Source organism: Eschrichtius robustus, chromosome X (assembly GCF_028021215.1).
Source record: "Eschrichtius robustus isolate mEscRob2 chromosome X, mEscRob2.pri, whole genome shotgun sequence".
NCBI lineage: Eukaryota > Metazoa > Chordata > Mammalia > Artiodactyla > Eschrichtiidae > Eschrichtius > Eschrichtius robustus.
Window position 1 is genome coordinate 15,136,317 of NC_090845.1, and position 19,761 is coordinate 15,156,077.

At 46.1% G+C, this 19,761-nt stretch overlaps 1 protein-coding gene and 1 long non-coding RNA gene across 5 annotated transcripts in view; one reads left to right on the forward strand and one right to left on the reverse strand.

The window, feature by feature from the left end:
- The window catches only part of NHS (NHS actin remodeling regulator), a 342,843-nt gene that overhangs the window by 266,007 nt on the left and 57,075 nt on the right, over nt 1-19,761 (forward strand). For all 4 annotated transcript variants that reach the window (XM_068533129.1, XM_068533130.1, XM_068533133.1 and 1 more), the window contains exon 2: nt 19,224-19,376. In XM_068533129.1, coding sequence (XP_068389230.1) covers nt 19,224-19,376 — 153 coding nt within the window. The remainder of the gene's footprint in view (nt 1-19,223; nt 19,377-19,761) is intronic.
- The window catches only part of LOC137756684 (uncharacterized), a 92,641-nt gene that overhangs the window by 13,068 nt on the left and 59,812 nt on the right, over nt 1-19,761 (reverse strand). The window contains exon 3 of the long non-coding RNA XR_011072242.1: nt 5,889-5,944. This is a non-coding gene — a long non-coding RNA (uncharacterized lncRNA). The remainder of the gene's footprint in view (nt 1-5,888; nt 5,945-19,761) is intronic.

Consider the following 19,761-nt stretch of genomic DNA (forward strand, 5'->3'; position numbering starts at 1 on the left):
GAGGACACGCAATCTTTTTTTGTTAGACTTATATATTTGATAATATTGTAAATGGTATTCCTTTTTATTTAATTCTCCAAGTTTTAATTACTAGTATATATATAGAGAGAGAAATACAATTGATTTTTTAATATATTGACCGTATATCCAGTGACTTTTCTAATTTTACTCTTTTAGTTCTAGCAGTTTTTGTAGATTTCATAGGGTTTTAAACCTACACAATCATTTTGCTGATGATGACAGTATTTGCTACTTCCCTTCGTATCTTTGTGTCTTATTATACTGGTGAAAGTAGATGTTTTGATTTCTTCCCAATCTTAGAGAAGGCAGCCAATGTTTAACCATTAAATATGATGTTAGCTATAGATTTTTTTGGAAGTGTCTTTCATCAGGTTTTGGTATCAAGGTTATACAAGCTTCATACAATGTACTGGGAAACGTTCTGCTCTATCTTCTGAAAGAATTTTTGTAAATCGGGTTATTTCTTCCTAAAATGTTTTATGGAATTCACTGGTGAAGCCATCTGGGCCTGGAATTTCCTTTGTGGGAAAGGGTTTGATTAAGAATTCAATTTCTTTAGGACATACAGGACTATTTCTCTTTTCTCTGTCCCTTGCTAGTTTTTTTCCAAGGAATTGTCCATTTCATCTAAGTTGCTGAATATATTAATACTATAGACTGGGGTAGACAGAAAGACCAAAGATATCACTTGAGGTGGGACTCTGAAGAGAAGAAGGGACTTCGGCAGACAAGGAGGGGAGTTCTGAGGAAACAAACAGTGGTGTGAGAAAAGACATGGGAGTGGGATCACCAATGGTGTGGGTTGTTGGACATGGATCGTGCCAATCTGGTTGAAGGAGAAGAGGAAAATAATGTTAGAAAGATAGCTCAGAACTGGATCAATGCCAAATTAAGGAGTTTGGACCTTATGTGGGCAATGAAAGAAAGACCCCTGAATGATTTTCAGACGGGGGCATGACCTATAGAAATGGCACTTCAGGAAGATGGATTTGGAATGATGGGCTGGTAGGAAGGAGAGGGTGGTGGTAAATGCAGTTTGTATTTTTTTTTTTTTTTTAGAACTGGCACAGTATGCAGGGGTGAGCACTGTCTAGAAAAAAGGATAAAGAATGAAACTAGAAAGAGTATAGTTGAAGTTCTCTAAAGGTAAAGGCCTCTGAATATCTATTTCTCTGCACATAACACAATGTTATGCACCCTGTACACACTTACCACACTGTATTATTATTGTCTCTGCTCCCATCTCCATCTCCATCTCCTCACCTAGATATCCACCTCTTCTCTCCAGGGGAAGAACCCAAGGTTTATTCATGCTAAAGTACTAGTGTCTAGCCATGTAGTAGGCACTTAATTAATATCAAGTGAATGAATGACATCTGAAAGTACGAGTGAGTGAGTGAATGAATGAATGGATGAATGAATGAATAGGCAGAATAAAAGAAAGTGTATTAGTCAGGATAGGCTACACTATGCTATGCTAACAGATAAACCAACAAAGCTCAGTGCTTTAATACAATAATAGTTCTATTTCTTCCTCACACAAAGTCTGATGTAAGCCTAGAATGTGTAGTTCCCAAGCAGTGGAGGAAAAGAGAGAAGCAAGGCTCCTGGGAGGTTTTATAAGGACCAAGCCTTGAAGTGGTGTACATTAATTCTGCCTGTGTCCCACTGGCTAGTAGCTGACACTCTGTCATTTGGCCTCAGTCTGACTACCTAGGAAGCTGAAAATGTAGATGTAGACATAGACATTTGGTAAGCACTAAGGACAAGAAAGGGGTAAAACGGAGCCCTAAAAACTATCTGTGATCGCTTCCAGCCTGAGAGAAACCTAAATCCTAGAGACGCTAGCTAAGGGACTTCCTGGGGACCACCCACACAGACCACAGACCAGTTCTGCCTACCTTTCAGGCCTTAATAGTTATCACCTCAGGGCTCACTTATTGCTAACCAGTTTTTAGATGCCAACTCCTCCAGAAGGAACTCTGAGCCAAATGAAGCACTAATAGCCTCCGATGTCGGTCACCTGGTAGCTCCAGCCAGGAGCACAAATGGAGAGAGTCACAGTGTGGGTCAGGGCAGGAAGTTTTGATGATGAACCTCCCAGGAGGCAGCAAAGCAGTCCTGCTCCGGGAGGCCTCTGTGCTAAGCTCATGCCAGCTGCCTAAAAAGAACTCCACATCCCCTGTGATCTGGAGTCTCCTATTCAGGATCAAAGTAACTGCCTTGGCAGGGCCCAGAATGCATGGTGAGGGCACTGTGGCCACGGGAATCGCTGCTGCGGTGTGTCCTGTGTAGCCAGAGGCATGAGGGGAGCGCCTCATCTGCCGTAGGAGGGAAGGTTGCCTCCCCGGGCTGGGCTGTAGTTACTGTTTGGTTTTCAGAGTTGGTGTGAGGGTCAGAGATGATGAAGGTTAAACAGATGGCCCGAAGTTTGGCACATAGTGGGTTCTCAGGAGAAGGTGTCCTTGACAATGATGATGGCGATGGAGCAAGAGAAAATGATCTGTCTCCCATCTTTTAAAAAAGTTTGGGGGAGGGGGGCGCCACTGCAGGGAGCCTGCTGCTTTTCCCCTGGAGGCTGCCTCCCTAAGCAGGGCTGTGGACAGTCCAGCTTCCCTGCCCCGATCAGTGGTAGACGCATTTTATTTAAATGGCAGAACTCTCAGAAAAAGAGCCATCAGAGAAATGAGAAGTGAACCAATTGGAGGAAGTAGTGAAAGAAAAGGATTAAAGGAGATACCGTAACTATGAGATGAGGAAAGTGAGAAAGACGTTCTCTAATACTTCTTGCTTACCCTGCTTGTGGGCCAAGTATTGTCCCATGGCCAGAAAAATAACTGCCCCCAGGCAGAGGGCCTCAGGGGCTCACGGGAAGCGGCCTCCGCGTGGCCAGGTGAATGCCGCGGGGATGCTGGCAAGGCACCGAGCTCGTCTGCTACACCACTCTTCCGTCCTTTACCCCACTTCTTTGCTTCCTCACAGAACATATACCACCTGATATCGTATCGATGTGTTTATTTGTCCCCTCTGTCTCCAGGAGGACAGGGACTTCATACCTCAGTGCCTCAGGCAGGGACAGCACTCAGTGGCTGCACAGTAATTATTTGTTGAATGAATATTCAGAGAAAGATGGCAAGTTGCTGTCGACATCACGATTATCCTCCGCACGTGAAAGTGGGAGAAGCAGGCCTGAATATAATAAGCTGTAGGAACAAAGCTGAACATTACTCAATGGCGGGCCATGCAGGTGCCTGACTAATACCTGTTGCGTGAGCATCGTTGTTGTGTGTGTGTGTTAATGGATAAAGAAAGAGCGAAGATCAGAGAATGACAAGTCATTCCTTTCTTGGTTTGATTTTTCTCAGTACTCAGTGATTTCATTCTTGTCATGGCCATAATAGCTATTACTTTGGCCCTGTACACCAAATGGGAAAAAAACAAACCAAAAAAAAAAAAACCAAAAAAACACCACCACCAGGACTTTCTTTACAGGCTGAAAAATGTAACATATCCAAAAAGGGCAGGTTAGTCTTGGTCTGTTAGAGACCCAGGCCCTCGCCCAGGACAAAAGGGAAAGGAGTGTGAAGGGGACAGAGAAAGGAAGTGGAGTAAGAGAGTGATGGAGACGTGCAGTCCAGGGAAGCAGGAGGCGAAGGGAGGGCCTAACGGTCTGTGAGTCCTAGCTAACAAGTAAATATTCAACTAGGATTTTCTTAATTGTTGAGATGAGCCTTTTGGGGTCTATCCAAATAAATACAAAAGCTCAAGTCCGTACTTGTTACTAGAAAGGCCCTGACAGTCCTACAGTTCAGACCCTGAACGGTCTGCTCCGGGCCACTGGCTTGAATGCACCCCAGGAGGAGGGAACTTCTGGAGTCTGCTACCCCTGAAAAGGCAGTTTGCCTGGAAAGTCCCAGTAGATCCTGCTTTCTGTGGGTTTGCAGAAAACCCTACCACACAGGACACTGGTATTTCTGGAATGGGCTTTTAGCCAGTAGCCAATATCTAAAGAAGACCTGGGAGGGCACACTGGTAAGCTGACACAGTGGTGAGAGAGATGGGAATCTGGACATCTCTGCATGTCACTTGTCCCAGGTGGCTATTGTTCTGGAAAGAACGAACCTTTATGCGTGGATAAAAGGTAAATAAATGTTGTGCTCACCGAAGCTATTGCTTTGACAGCCTTTAAAAGAAAGTTTTTTTTAAAAAAAAAGAGAACACTGGCTGAACCTCATTCTTAACTAAAATGAGATCGCCACGTTTTGTTTAAGTACTACTTGCCTTCTCTCCACTATCTTCACCTCTTCGTGTAAACATCCTTGCCCTAATATCTAATTAATTCCCTGCAGGGATGACAGAAGGGGGCCCCATGACAGCCCACTAAAAGGGGTCTGTCCCATGTCTACACAGGACTGAATCTATACCTTTGATTGAATTCACTGGCAACTTTCGGGAAACAGCCAGTTTAGAAGGTGGTCTATGGGTTGGGTAAGTGTAATGAAATAATAAATGCTTCTCATTTATTACTGGGAAAAGAAACGGACTAGCCAGCTGCTTTTTCAGTGGGTGAAATTCTGTCAAAAATGCCTCTCTCTGAGGTTGATCTGTTGTTAGATCAAGCAAGGTGACCTATGTGCGACTTGGACCACTGCTTGGGCTCAAAACAGGTCTCGGAGCTGGTGTCATTGACTCATGCCATTTGGTTTGCAGGTTAGTGGCATCTGTGTTTTAACCTCAATTCCTACTGCTGCATGGGTCTGAGGCTGTAGAAGAAAAACAACAATAAAATCATTTCTTTACTCTTCAAGGTTATATAGTATGGCCTGTTCTTTTCCTGATCTTGCTCTTTTGCCATATCAGTCTGGCCTTGGTGTCTCTGACCAGTGAAGCTCTGCTTTGTGACACTCAAAGAAAGTTGCTATCTGGAGCAGGAGGGCAGTGTGAAGGCGAGAGCCTGTGTGGGGCTGGGCGACTTGCTCCGAGGGCACTGAGAAGGCATTGCCTTTCTCTCCAAGGCCAATACCCAGCTGCGCGTGCACTGCCTGGGTATTGGCCTTGGAGAGAAATCGAGCCCAGTATTTTGGCTAAGTGGGTGCTTGCAGCTTTCACTGGGTAGGTGGACTTAGGGAGGCGTGTGTCAGGATAAAGAATGACTCTGCCTGTAGACGACTCCCAGAGATAATTTGGAGGTAGAGTTTGGGAAGAAAGAACAAAGGTGGGGAAAAGCCAGCACTTAGCAAAGCAGCAGGAAAGCAGATTCCCACTTAGTGTGCCCTCCCGCACAATCCTCATTTCTGTGGACGCCCCGGAGCGACTGGGAATTCAGCCTGACTTCTATGCATTTGGTCTTCACGGAAAAGCTTTTGTTAATGCTGACTGTAAATTGACGGGGTGGCTTTAAAGATGCTCCTTGAAGAACAAAAACTTGTGCAGATTATTTCCATAGCACATCAGTGTGTTTAACAACATTAAATAACCCTATTCCCTATTCGTTCCTTCAGCAAGCATTTACTGAGCACCTACTATGTGCCTGACTGTGCCTCGTGCTGAGATACAGACAAGAAATACTCTTTGTCCTGAAAAAGTAAACAGTCTGACAGGGAAATAAGCAGCTACAACTGTATAAGCAGCACTGTCATACTGACCCAGGCCCCACCAATTCGGAAATGATCATAATTTGGGGAAGGATTGTATTTGTGGTAGTCTAGAAAACATGTCTTCTAAGCCCACTAAAAGAGAAAACGTCGATCATTCCCCTGCCTAAAAGTACAAATGACTCAAAGGGCCAGAAAAGCATCCACTGACATGATACAGCAGTGAAAGCGGAATCCCACTTTAATGAGCAGATAAGATATCAAAGCACTCACCTCAGAAGGGCAGGCCTCTGACTGCACTGTTGCCATCTGAGTTGAGGGGGTGCGACCTACAGAAAGAAAAAGTGAACTAAGAGTACAAAGGTAAACAGTAATAGGATAAGACCATGTCCTAGGCTGAGAATGGGTCAAATGAATAGCCATGGCAATGACACAGTGACTTCAGTGAATTAGTGTAATGTGAGCTGTCAAAACAAATAACCCCCAATATTTCACTGGCTTAATAAAATTCAGGTTTATTCTTCCCTTGCGTAATGTCCAAAATGGGTTTTTCTTCACTGGTGGGTAGCTCCTCTCCTAGCCGGAGCTCAAGGATCCAGGCTCTTTTTTATCTTGGGAAACTACCATCTTCAGTATATGGCTTCTAAGGTCTCAAGAACATGAAGGAAAACATGTGGGAGATTTTTATGAGCTATGCTGGAAGTGGTGCAGATCACTTCTGCTCACATGCTACTGCTAGACCTCAACACATGGCTACACCCAACTGTAAGGGAGGCTGGGAAATGTAGTCCAGCTGTGTGCCGAAAAAGAGGAAATGACTTTGGTAACTAGCTAGGCCAGACTGCCACACTCAACTAGAGGAAGAGGTCATTCCTCTAGAGGTCAGCACCATATGGACAGGTACCCTCTCTCTCTCCCTTACTTTGGTATCTCTGATGCCTAGTTGAGAATCTCGGGCCTTCCTGGTCATCTACTGTCATTTACTCCATGCCATGCCTCCCAGTAGCCTTGCTCTCTCTCACCCCCCTGCTTTATTTCATCAGAGTGCCTATTATTATATTACCTGATTACATCCTTCCTTATCAGTCCATTTTTACTTCCTAGCCTTCCTCCTTCCTGGATGTGACCTCCATGAGGGCAAGGACTGTGTCTGTCATGTCTATCAGTCACTGGCAGTGCCCGGCACAGTGCCTTGGCACATGGGAAGTCCTTCATCACTCATTGCTCAATAAATGAATGAACCTATTGGGCCCTGGGGTCCATGAATCTTGAATGGATTCATGGAGAAGGTACAGCTTGAGCTGGACATTGAGTAGAATTTATCTGGGAGGAAAGAGATCAGGAAAAGAAAGAAGGTAGATTAAAGGAGAGAGAAAGGGCCACGAAGATGTACAGCTTGAACCATTTATGGAGTTGAATCGCATCCATTCAACCAAAATACTTGAGCTCCTATAACATACAGGTCCATATTCTAGACCGTTGCTTAGCTGGAAGATGCAAAAAATAAACAAGGAAGCCCATCTCTATCCTTAAACAAACAGCTTGTCTTGAGCTCTGCTTTGGGGTACCTAAGACACTGCCCGTTATATAGCAGGTTCCTCAACCCGGCCAGCAGGGGTCTCCACTGAATGACTTCAGTCTTCCTTTCCAGGATGACCGTGGCCTTCCCACCCAGATATCTGCTCCTGTGTCGGGCAGTGGTGTGGGTTAGAAAGCGGGGTAGCAAGGTAGAAAGTGGTGTGGGGCTTTGGACTCAGATGCACTCACTTTGAGGTCCTGGCTCTACCATTTATAATCTTTGGGGCCTTGGGCAATTTCTTAACCTCGCTATGCCTATTCAGCAAATTAGAGATAATCAAATGTGTTTCCTGGGTTTACTGTGGGAACCAAATGATATTATCCAGAGCCTAACTCAGGGTCTAGTCCATGCACATCATGCTCACTAAGTAGTGTTGTCTTCCTTCTTGGCAGCCCCTAACCTGCCCCCCCCCCCTTTGCTTCACACAATCCCTGGTCCAGCGGCAGTAAACTCCTCCTGGGACCTGCACTGACACTCTTTCCAACCTTCATATTGGGTTGCCTCATAGGAAATTGCCAATATTCAGACGTTTCTTACCTCAAAATGGAAATTTCATACGGTTCTCTTCCAGCGTTTTCCAACCTCCCTGCTAATTCTATCCATCAACTCTGCCTCCACTTCAAGACTACCTCTTCCCTGTACCCCTTCCCGAACCAGAGAGCGTTTCTCTTAGACCTGTATGGCACTCTGTACCTTTCTCAGGGGGCACACTCGATCCCATTGGGCTCATCATCTAATCTGTCTAATGTGGCTACCAGGTTAGAAATTCCTCAGGGCACTGATGGCATCTCCTTCTCTTTAAAGTACATCTGCACAGTATGTACCTTGAACTTAATAAGAGGTTACACATTCCATTTCCCAGACCCAAGTATGATTAGACAGGGACTCCGGTACGCTCGGCGGGACTGGGGTCAAGATCTACTGGTGAGCCTCTGAACTGTGCCAGCCAGCACTGGGGCCCAAGTCCCTTGTCCTCTAATGCGACCCTCTAGAACCAGTTGCCTGCTATAACTTTTTTCTCTCTTTTCCTCTCACTCTACCTGCCTCCTTAGCAAATCAACCTGAGAAGAGAAACACGACAAATGCCTTAGACCTGGGAGGGAGAAGCAGGGTGTCATTTATCTATTTTGAAAGATTGTTGAGTTCTTGGATTCTCATTTGCTTATTTAAGAGCTATACAGTTGAACCATATGAAATCAACAATATTTCTAACTATTTTGACCTACAAAAATATCCATTTCATATGGTACAGCCTAGTGTCTTGGTATTTGGGCTCATTTACAGACATTCATAGGTGAAGTAGTCTGATCCCTGTGTGTGGTCCACTCACCCACATCCTTAGAGAGATTCCCTAGACAGGCTACTCAGCTCCTGACGGGCCCACGGCCTTCAGCAGATTCTGCCATTGCTTATGGAGTTTCCATCAGAGGCTCTGGATTCAAAAATGGCTAGTTCATTTCCCTTTTCCCTGCAGGTACCAACATCTATGTGTTTGATCTCTGGGCTAAATGTCAAGACCTCCAGGCTTGAGTTTTCAAGTCTTCTGGAGATTAAAGGCTCTCCTCATCACCACGTGGACTTCTCTGTGCTGTTACTCAACAAAGCCAGTCCAGCTCCTCCGAGGGCCAGTGGCAGAACACCCCAGAGACAAGGAGGGAAGGGAAGGAACTCCTAGTTTTCTAAACATGGCAACACATGGGGCAGATGAGCGTGAAGGGCAAGAAGGCTTGTATGTTTTTCTCCAATAAGCTGTTAAGTTACAAATGCAGAAGCTTTAGACGGATTTTAGTTATTTACGAACTAGATCCACCTGAATGGGGCAGTCAGGAGCCTCTCTTGTTTTTCTCATTTCATGCACCCAAAGGAATATACAGAACCTTAACAATTATTGTATTCAACACCTTCAATCATTTCACGTGACTTTTAAACAAAGTATTTCTTACTGTCCATCTCTAGTAGAAAATATCCTAAAGACAAAAAGCAAAACAAAAAGGTATCTAAAACTGAATTCAGTTGTCTTATTGTAGTCATTTTGAGACTACTCAAGTAAGAAATTATGCCACTGTCGTTAAGAATCAAGATTTTCAGCATAAGAGAAAAGAGATCAATTACAAAATCAAGAAAGTTAAATTGAAACCCGTAATCTTAGATTTGAACTGGAAATAGCGGTTTCAACTCATGATTTAGCTTCACCTTCTAAAATTTACATATTTTCTAGTCTTGTCTATTGAAGAAGCTTAGAGTCAGTGACAACCCAGCAACAATGAATACCCCTGGCATGCGGAATGTGGTCTCTAAAGCCTGTTCCCTCCGAGAAGAGCCAGGACTTCTTGGAGAAAGGGCTGATTCCAGGTCTGGGGCAGCAAATATGCAAGAGGAACCTGGGCCACCATATCATGCCTAAAACTCCAGAGGAGGAAAGAGACTGTAGGAGGTCCAGTGACCTACTCAATGCCACACAGGAGGCAGGACCCTGGGCATAGCCAGGGCACCTAGTCCATGCCTCTCCAGAAGGCAGCCTCCCCTCAGCCAGGCCTCCAGGCCATGGCCCTCCCAGCTAATGTTCCAACCAGGATCCAGAGTTGTCTGACCAGGGGTTTTTCACTGCCACTCTTGGGGGATTTTGACAACAAATCCATTTTAAGCTGCTGTGGCATTGGAGAAGTTTAAAAATTAGCCAGGTGAGCAATCAAGACATCCCAAATCTGAAATGCAAATTGCTTGTTCTCTAAGGGTCACATTCCTAAAACCCCCAAGACTATTAGTGCTCTGTCCATATTCCCTTACCCTTATTAGTTTAGTGCACAGCAGCCTGACTTACAGCTCCCACGACCTGCATTCTTTCTCTGACTAAGGAGCCTGCTTTTCTAGAAGTACCAGGGAAATACTGTTTTGGCACCTAGGCAGCCTTCAACCAGTGATTGATAGGAAGTGGTAGATAAATATCCCAACTCCCTCGCCTCTAAGGGGTGTGTTCTGCACTAGCTCCCCGAAGGTGATCCAGCCCCAGTTACCCACCATGATAACATGCTCATACGTACACCCTTTATTTGGCTTCCTTCCCTTCCCTTTCTCACTTCCCTCCTCCCCCTACTGGTAGCTTCTTAGTATCACCTCCTGAACCTTCGCCTCAACGCCTGTCCTGGGGAACCATTCTCTGAGCCTGTCTTCCCCGGGCAGATAGAGAAAGAGCCATTGTCCGTGAAGAGTGGGCCTCCTTCAGTATTGCTGCAGTCTATTGGGCTAGACTCAGGCTGAGTCAAAAGACAACACATCTTTTCTGACTCCAGATTCAATATATCATGTGTTAACTATGTGTGTCTTTTATAGAGAGCACACAACTCATTATAAACGTCTTGGCTTTGGGAGTGGAAAGGTCCTTGGAAAAGAATTCCTTTTGGCTCGCAGGCTCATGTATTTATTCCTTCTTTGTTGGCCCAATAAAGGGCATCACTTCTCTACCTATGAAGATACTAATTAGCAAGTAAGCAATTCTAAGTGCAGTGCAGTGGAGGTGGTATGTGGGACCTTTTGTAAGTATTTTTAAATTTTCCATCATTGCTGATGTCCTCTAAGTAAATTTTAAGAGACTAACCTCTACCTAGGAGAAGAGATTTATTAGCATGTGTAACTGGGTGTCGTGTGCTAATTACCTTACTGCTTCATGGTTTAACCAAGCCAAGGGCATCTGTCCAAGAGGACCAGAGAGTCTCTGTGCACCATAATGGAAACAGAAAGAACCCTTTCCTCTTACACCCAGTGGCTGTATGCAGTGTCTCCTGAATAGAAAGGTGATTTTCACATGCTTTTTCTGATCTGCCTCTCCCACTCCAGCTCCACTTTCTTCCCTGGAATGTCAAAGGTACCTGTGTTCATAACATCACATCTGTAGTTTGAGCAGGAATGAAGGGACTTTAAAACACTGTATTCATCTTTGTGGGTAGAGTGCCTTCCTTCCTCTCCATTTTCCTGCTTTCAAGGAACCAAGAATACCAAAAGCTGATACTCATGTCTTCCCTGTAACCAGCCTCACCTGGTTCTCTGCAAATAATGAAAATAGCTTTGTGACAATTCACCCTTTTCTGAATCTTTGAAGTATTCCTTAGCTATCCATCTGGCTCTCCTGAAAGATCAAATTCCTTATTTCTGATCGGTATTATCTTTTCTATACGTTAACTTGTTGGCAAACATGTAAAACTGCCAGTGTCTCTTTAAGGGGTGTGGGGCTGACGAGGCAAGGGTGGAGCCAGGCTCCCACTCTGATTTAAGCTCAGGCATGCAAGTCTTGAAAACTGGCACAAAGGTGTCATGACTTGGTGATGGACTGGTCATTTTCAGCCCAGGTTTGCTGGAACGCAGGCGCTCTACCACTGTCTGAGAACATCATGGCCCCTCTGGTAAAGCTAACCTTGGGGTTGATCTAATTATTAGACTGCGCTATTGAGCTGGTTTTTGTAGAGCAAAACAGTTGAATATCACTGATTTAGTATTGTTCAATCTGATACCTACCTTGTTGCCTCAGCATCTATAACTAGTGCTACTCAATGTGCGGTCTGCTGACTGGGCACGTCAGCATCCCCGGGAAACTTGGTCTTTGCTCGCTGGGCCGAAGCGTTTCTGGCATCTCAGAATTAAAATGGCTACTTTCTTAGATGACAGGTGAGAAGCGTGTGTTGTGAGTTTCGGGTTTTGTTTTCGGAAGGACAACCTGATAGATGTGATAGATAGCAAATAAGCACTGAGAGAGATGAAGGGCGCAGCGGCCAGGCTGAACGTTGCCAAGGGAAGTGCATGGACCCGGGGTCAGGAGACCTAAGCCTTGTTTTTGCCTCTGCCAAAAATCAACTCTGTGATCTTGGGTCATATCTTTGAACCTTGATTTCCTCCTCAGTACCTGAGAGGGGTGGCCTAAACAGTAGCTTTCAGTGTGTTGACTGCTGCCCAGAGCAAGAAATACATGTTTTTACATCACACCCCGGCATACACACATACAAATGCACACACGTGTGACAGAGCCAAGAGCGTCACGAAACAATACCACATGAGGTGCATTGTGCTATTTTCTATTCTACTCTCTTCTATTTCATTGTTTAAAAAATGCTAGTCTTGATCTGCTGAATGGATTTCACAATCCACTAAAGGGTCACGCCCTGCGGTTTGAAAAGACACAGAACGCCATAATTTCCGAGGTCTCTTCAGTAGTAGAATCCAATGACTCTGCTAGATGCCTAAAGGAATTTTCTGACAATAGCTGAGCTGTGACAGATGGCTACGTGCTTACATTCTGGAGGAAGTGCATGGTGTAGAACATGGCAGCAGAATGACCCACAGATAAACAAGAAAATTATAAACCGTTTCCAAGGAGAACATATAGTGCTGCAGCTCTGACAGTGACTCAGAGAATTAGGATCTCTAAGTCATTACACTGAATGCTGCCCAAGTCAACCAGTATCAGAGACCAGGGACATCCAACCTGTCAGTAGAGGTCACAGGCTCCCTGGTTGTAGGCAGCTTTCTTTTTCAGTTTCCAGATTGTAAGACACCCCCCACCCCCCACCAAGAGTGATCTCTAGTAGCCTCATTTTTGTTTACAAAAATGAAGACAGGAAAATAAAGAAAACAGGAAGTTGGAGAGCTCCAGACTTTCGTCTTTTGAACTCGGACCCCAATCCTGGCTTCTTCATCTTCTTCTGTTCCCACCGCAGGAAGGGGAACTAATATTTAGTAAGTAGGGACCTGTCAAGGACTTTATCATTTCCCTGGATCCTAAGAACCATTCTGTGAAGGCTCTAGGATCCCCACTTACAGAGGCCCAAAGATTTCAGTCACTTGTTCTGGATCCACTGCTGCTGTGCTGAATCCCCATCGTTCCATCCCAGAGCCCGGGGTCTTTCCCCCAGTGCATCCTGCCATCGCTTGAATACAGAGTCTTTCTTGGGGGGATGATGCAACCTCATTTAATTTTGGTGACTGGTAGAAAGCAGAGGCATAAACAGAGCAGACAGGACTCCGTCAGACAGCAGGAAGGCCAAACCCTGATTTGTAAAGATGGGGAACTTGAATCCTGGGAACGTTCAGTGACTTGCCCACGGGCACAGAACTGCAAGTAGAACCCAGGCTTCTGGTGATCTTTCCACAGGATGTCGAACATTGAAACAACAGCAGCAATAATTAAACAGTACTCCTAGTGTGAAGCATCATTTCGTTTTAGAAGTTAGTTAGAGAAATATTTATATGGGAAAAATCGTTCTGGCTCCTTTTCGTGCATAAGTAAATACACAGCCACATTCTCCTATTCTGTGGGTGCTAGAACTTGTCAGGAAGCCTAGATTTTTCTGATGCTGAGGGGTCCATGTTGGATGCTTTGCCCACAGTGGGGAACAAGTCTGAATTATTGTGGTTCTGCGGAAAAGGAAGCCCAGCAGGGACAGACTGTGGGCACCTGGCTCTGGCGCTGGGCTGTTCAACAGGTAGCAGGAGCCTTGGTGCTCCCTCCTCCACACTGCCAAGCAGAGTTGGTGAGGGGAAGGAAGGGAGGGGGGAAGGGAGGGAGGGAGAGAATGAATAGTTTCGAGTGGTGAAATCCCCTCCCTTGCTCCCTAACGGATCTGGGAAGTCAGGCAGTAGCACCAGAGACCCTGAGTAGATTTCCATTTTGCTTACCAAGCTGGTGACTGCTGAGGATCGGCTGCAGCCTAGCAGGGACCCAGAGAGCAAACCGCCGACATACCTGTGATGCAATTTCAGATGCTCATTAATATAGTGATGTGCTAAACATGTTCCTTGCTGCTTTCTGTCAGAGGGCATTGGGATGGATGGTTTGTGTTCCCAGCAAGAAAGCGGTGTGATGGGGGTGGGTGTGATGGGTGGAAGGGCAGGAAGGAAGGTTAGCAAGGTACATGTGGGTAGTTAGTCCTGTAGACACTCTGAGAACATTTAAAGAAATCTCTTCCCCTCCCCTGAAGGGGTAGAAATTCCATGTCAGAGTCACTTTGCACATTTTTCTGAAATTTTCACGACATGTAACATTCAGACTTTGATTTCAGCTGTCACCTTCCCCTTTTAAATTCTTGAGAGCCTGGGAAAAGGAAGAAGGAGTAGCTTGTGGAGAGAGCCAGCGGCAGGTGTGGGGCCTCGGGGTAGAGGGGCCTTCTAGGAAGAGAGGCCAAGAATAAGCATTCTGCACTCCTCTTAAGGGCAGTAAAAGCTTTAAGGGAGTGATAAGCTCACGAGGCCAGGAAAGGCAGTACTGAACAAGTACCAACCCTAGACTGGGGGCTGGAGAGGCATGGCGCAAGATTGTATTCGCCCTTGATTTTTACCCCTTCCCAACAATTCCTGAAGCCGAGCCTCTACCTGTCCTTAGAAGTGAACCTGGGGACTTCCCTGGTGGTCCAGTGGCTAAGAATCTGCGCTCCCAATGCAGGGGGCCTGGGTTCGATCCCTGGTCAGGGAACTAGATCCCGCACGCACGCCGCAACTAAAAGATCCCGCATGCACGCCGCAACTAAAAGATCCCGCATGCCGCAACTAAGGCCCGGCACAGCCTAAATAAATAAATACATACGTACGTACTTAAAAAAAAGAAAAAAAAAGAAATGACCCTGGCCTTTCCAAGAGAGGGGCAGACACCAATCTTCCTCAGTTTCCAAGTCAGCTCATTTCAGATGAACCCAGTGACCATATCCATGCTGTCAATACATCACTACGAGTCAAGGTCTAGACGATCCCATTATCTTCAGAGTTTGACAAGGGGGATCAGCTAAGTTCAGTCTAGAAAGACTTTTCACTGCCCTGTGGACGTTTCCTACAATGGCATTTTCTTTCAGCAGTTTGGTTTTATGGTATCTGTTTGTAGTGCTGTTTGTATTTCTGGAATACGACACATCTCCTGGGCACTTTGTGAAAGATTCACTCAGCTCTTGGTTACACCTAATGCTATGGATGACAGAGTAGCAGTTATGAATCCTTTATTTATTTATTTTTTTGAGAAGCACTAGATACTTTTCATGTGGCAGACAGCCGCTTCACATCCCCCAATCAGCCTTAGTTTAGGCAAATTTATCTCAATATTCGTTTGGGAAAAAACAGCAGCTTGGAAGCCAGAGACGGTTTCTCATCCCAGATCTTCTACATGCCAGGTGTGTGACTTTGCAAATTTACTCACTTTCCCTGGGCTTCTGTTTCCTTATTGGTAAAATGGGAGCACTACTTTAATCTCTGGGTGGTGTGAAGATACCATGAATATAACGCACCTGGCGTAGTGCTTATTTAGCATATGGCTGGAGCTCCCTGCAAGAGCCTACAGTCTTGGACAGGAAAAGATACGTGCACATAACCTTTTTCCTGTGTAGGGGATAAAAACAAGACATATAGCCCTATTTCCCATTGTCACCTGTGCCATTATCTGCCCCTTCCCTGGGAGGAGTAACAAAGGAAGGAGAGGACAAATACCAGGCAAGGCAAGCAACTGGCTCTAGGGAAGCAGACAAAATAGTGGGAGGGTGTATTCCTTTTCTAGTATCATACAACAAATTGCCACAAACTTAGCAGCTTAAATCAGTGCCCATTTATGATCTTGAAATTTCTGTGGCTCAGGAATCTGGGCACGGGTTAACTGGGTCTTTTGCTCAGCGTCCCCTTGGCTTGCCATCAAAGTTTTGGTTGGGGCTGAGTTCTCATCTGAGGCTCAGGGGCCCCTGGGTTGTTGGCAGAATTCAGTTCCTTGAGGTTTGTGGGACTGAGGCCCTCAGCTCCTAGAGGCCCCATTGCTTGCCACCTGGCCTTCTCTACAATGTGGCAGTTTGCTTTTTCAAGGCCAACAGGAGAGTACTGCTGCTTCTGCTTGTCTTTTTTTTTTTTAAGGGCTCACCTGATTAGGCCAGATACACCACACTGATTATCTCCCTTTTGATCAACTCAAAGTCAACTGAAGAGGGATCTTAAAATCCCATAATTCACAGATTCCCCCTACACTCAAGGGGAGGAGACTATACAGGTTATGTACACGAGAAGGCAGGAATCTTGGGGGCTACCCCAAGAATTCTGCCTACCGGACAGTTCCCTGGGTACACCCAAATAAGCTGAGGAGAAACCTTCTTGCTTCTCTTTGTATTATTTTTATGAAACCAAACATTAAGTAAGAGCACCAAACCTACTATCTTGCGTGGCTCAGCCAGGGTGAAATTGTTAAATAGGGAAGAAAAAGGGGCAGGGTGAACCTGAAGATGTGGGGCAACCTTGCAATGGCAGTGGCAGAGCGAGCTTATGAATGAGTGGATTCAACTTTTGTTCAACTGTTATTGAGGAAAAGGAATCGATTTTTTAAAGAAGGAAAATGGGATAGTTTTCCCTAGAAGAGCTCCATTAGTGCCTGTCTGCCTGCCTGCCTGCCTCTGGTGGACACACAGTACTAGGTGATGCTCTGTAACCAAAGGACAAAACTGAAAGCAAAAGCTGTTCCCCACACAAAGATGGGGGGGGGGGGGCCACGGCCACTCAACCTCGTTTCTGAGGGGCTATCAAAATATAAGACCCTGAGCGTCTGGTCTGTGGTGCTGAGGGAATGAGGGGCTATAAGACTCCCTGGTCTACCCCCAAGTCACCTGGGTCCAGCCCCAAATCCTGGCTTCTGCCTTCCTGCTGAAAGGATGAGCCTGGGAGAGGAGGTGCTCAGAAGTCCCTCTACTTCAGGGAAATACCCACTGAACCTTCTGCCTCTTCTTTCCACCAGGCAAGCTTTCTGCTCTGTCCCTTCTCCCAGCTGTCACTAGCAGATGAATTCACAGCCATCTCCGTTGAGTCTGGTAATGACCTCTGCCCTGTTGGGTGGGAGCTGACCTCTGCATCCAGGGAGAGGCTGGATCAGTGATCAGTCCTGGTCACTGAACCACAGCATTCCTCTGAGGGGGGGGCTAAATAAAGGCTCTGTCTTCAGCACTTCCCCCTGCTTTACACATGAGAGAAGGAGAGCTCTGATCCAGATGTGGCCCACCCTTTCTACCCCAAGGCCTCCCACACCTCATCTGAGGCCTGAAGAGGCCTCAGGACTCAATGACCCCTGACTGGTTCGCCAAGCACTTACGGTTTCCAATGAAAGGGCTGAGGTTATAGAGTAACGCAAGAAAGAAAAGTTGCTGCCTTTATTCTTGGCCCCACAGAGCTTTCCCCTAAAAATACTCTTCCCCTACCCAGGAAGATAATCCTGGGATCTCTAACCCTTGGGCTTGAAGTCTTCTTGGAGATAAAACACCACGTGAGAATAAATCTAGGTCAAAGGGAGTAATCTGCTCTGTAGCTGAGGGTGAGAGAATATAACAGATAGATAGTACACTCTGGTTATGGTTGTGTACAATACAATAGCTACCTGTGGCTATTTAAATTTAAATTAAATAAAATTAAAAACTAAAGGTACTTAGTAGCCAGTGTGGCTAGTGGTTACCACATTGGACTGTACAGCTAATACAGCATTTCATCATCACAGAGTTCTATTTGATGGCACTGTTTTAGAGGCATAGATAGCACTGTCCCTTTGACCCTGTCCATGTGATGTTTCTTTAGCATCTTTGGAAATATGTCCTTGTTTCTACTGGTGGTCCTTGTGGTTATGATGTATTATTCTAGGGGGGGAAAAAAAAACAACACTGCTAAAGACTGCTTAAGAAAACAAAACCAAAACCAAAAACAACTGCTGTAAATGCAGTGCCGGGGGAGGGGGGGGGGATTAATTATCAAAAGGCTGCGTTTTTCCCAATTTTCTTTCTTCTATTCCCGCCCCCCCCCTTCTACAAAAGTATCTATCTTCCCTTCTTTTACATTTGCCTTCCTGCTTTATCCGTAGAGCGTCATGTTTTATGTAAGGCTTCTCAGACGAAGTGAAATGGTAGACCAGATTTCAAAAAGAAAAGGATCGGACGGGCACCAAAAGTTTGTTTGGGGCACAGGAATAAACAGTGGGACAGAATGCCCCCAAATCACACCCTGGGAAAAAAAGGAAAAGCAGAAGGAGAGGACGAGACTGGGAGATGCAGGGTAGGTCTGGTCCAGATAGTAGGTCTGGAGGGTAAAGCAGACTGGGGCAGTTCTCGCCATTCCTGAGGGCTGGCGGGCTGCCCAGGTGCTCAGGAGTTCCTCTGTGCAGTAACTTCCTAATCAGACTCTTCCTGCTTAGGAACAGTGCCTTCCATAAGAATTCAGCTTTGACTCACGGGTGACCTCCATCTTAGGCTCAGTGTGTGCATGAAGAAGACATACTGGGTGAAATGCTGTGTTTGGGGGAAGGAGGCCTTCTTCCTTGATCTCTTGGAGGAGTCGCAAGGACCGTGTCCCTCTCCTCACCAGCACTGTCTGTGGTTTCCCTCCCTTAACACCAATCACCCCTTAATGGGTTCTTTAATGCCTGTGCTCTTCCCTGGGCAAAACTAGGGAAGCTAAGCAATGCTTTGAAAGATGGCAGACAGTGGAGATGGCAAGTAGAGGGCAGGATAACGTTCAGCAGTGAGGGTCGGGGGCCGGGGGTCACAGGAGACAGAAAGCAGGGCAAGGGAGAGGCGAAGTTCAAGTGGGCATCGGGAGCAGGTGTGCAGAACTATAGTTCTGAGGGCCTGCGGCCAGAAGACTGGAGCTGGGGCAAGCTTTGCCACTCACTCCTGAGGCTCTTCTCTGCCTTCTTGGAAGGCAGGACCTCACCCCACCCTGAAGCATGGCTGGCCAGGGGCTTGTCCAGGTTCACGAACAACTGTGTCAGAGAGTGAGAAGTGAGGGTGTAGAGAGGAAACTGGCTGGTCTCGGACAGATGGTTGGTGTCCCGGGGTCTCCCATCCCTTGGCTTGGGGGCAAAGGTTGTCCTATCTGTGTTGTAAACGTCAAACCTTTCTCCAGCCTTAAGCAAGTTCCTCTTGTGAATGCAGCAGTCTGGATTTCTACTCCACTCCACCCAGACTCCACCCCTGTCCCGCCCCAGGGTCTGCCAAGTGCACAACTGAAAGCTTCGGATGGATAATGCCCTGTTTTCCTCTTTTGTCTTGCAGCCGTCTCCAACCTGGACATCGAGAGCAAGCTGAGCGTGTACTACCGTGCACCGTGGCACCAGCAGAGAAACATCTTCCTCCCGGCCACCCGGCCGCCCTGCGTGGAGGAGCTGCACCGCCACGCCCGGCAGAGCCTGCAAGCCCTGCGCAGAGGTGACTGATCTCGGGCTTGGGGGCATTTCGGGGAGAGAACCTGGAGCTCGTCCCATCAAGGGGTTGTTTTCTCTCCCATCAGTCCCAACACCTCCCCTTGTTATAGCAAGTACTTTGAAATGCTCCCTTTTCTACCCTGAAATGAAATCCATGGGTAATATAACCTGCCTACTGATGTAACTAAAAATAGCATTATGGCCTGAATATGATAATAAAGAGAACTTAAGAGGAAAATTATTTATAATAATAATATTTGCAATATGCAAATGCCCAGGCACGGCTGCACTAGAAGACATAATGAAGAAGTCAGATGTTTGTGCCTATCAAAAGTAGGTTTGGATTAAGTACAGACAGAAGTCATTCTGAACACAAAGCACAGAGAAAT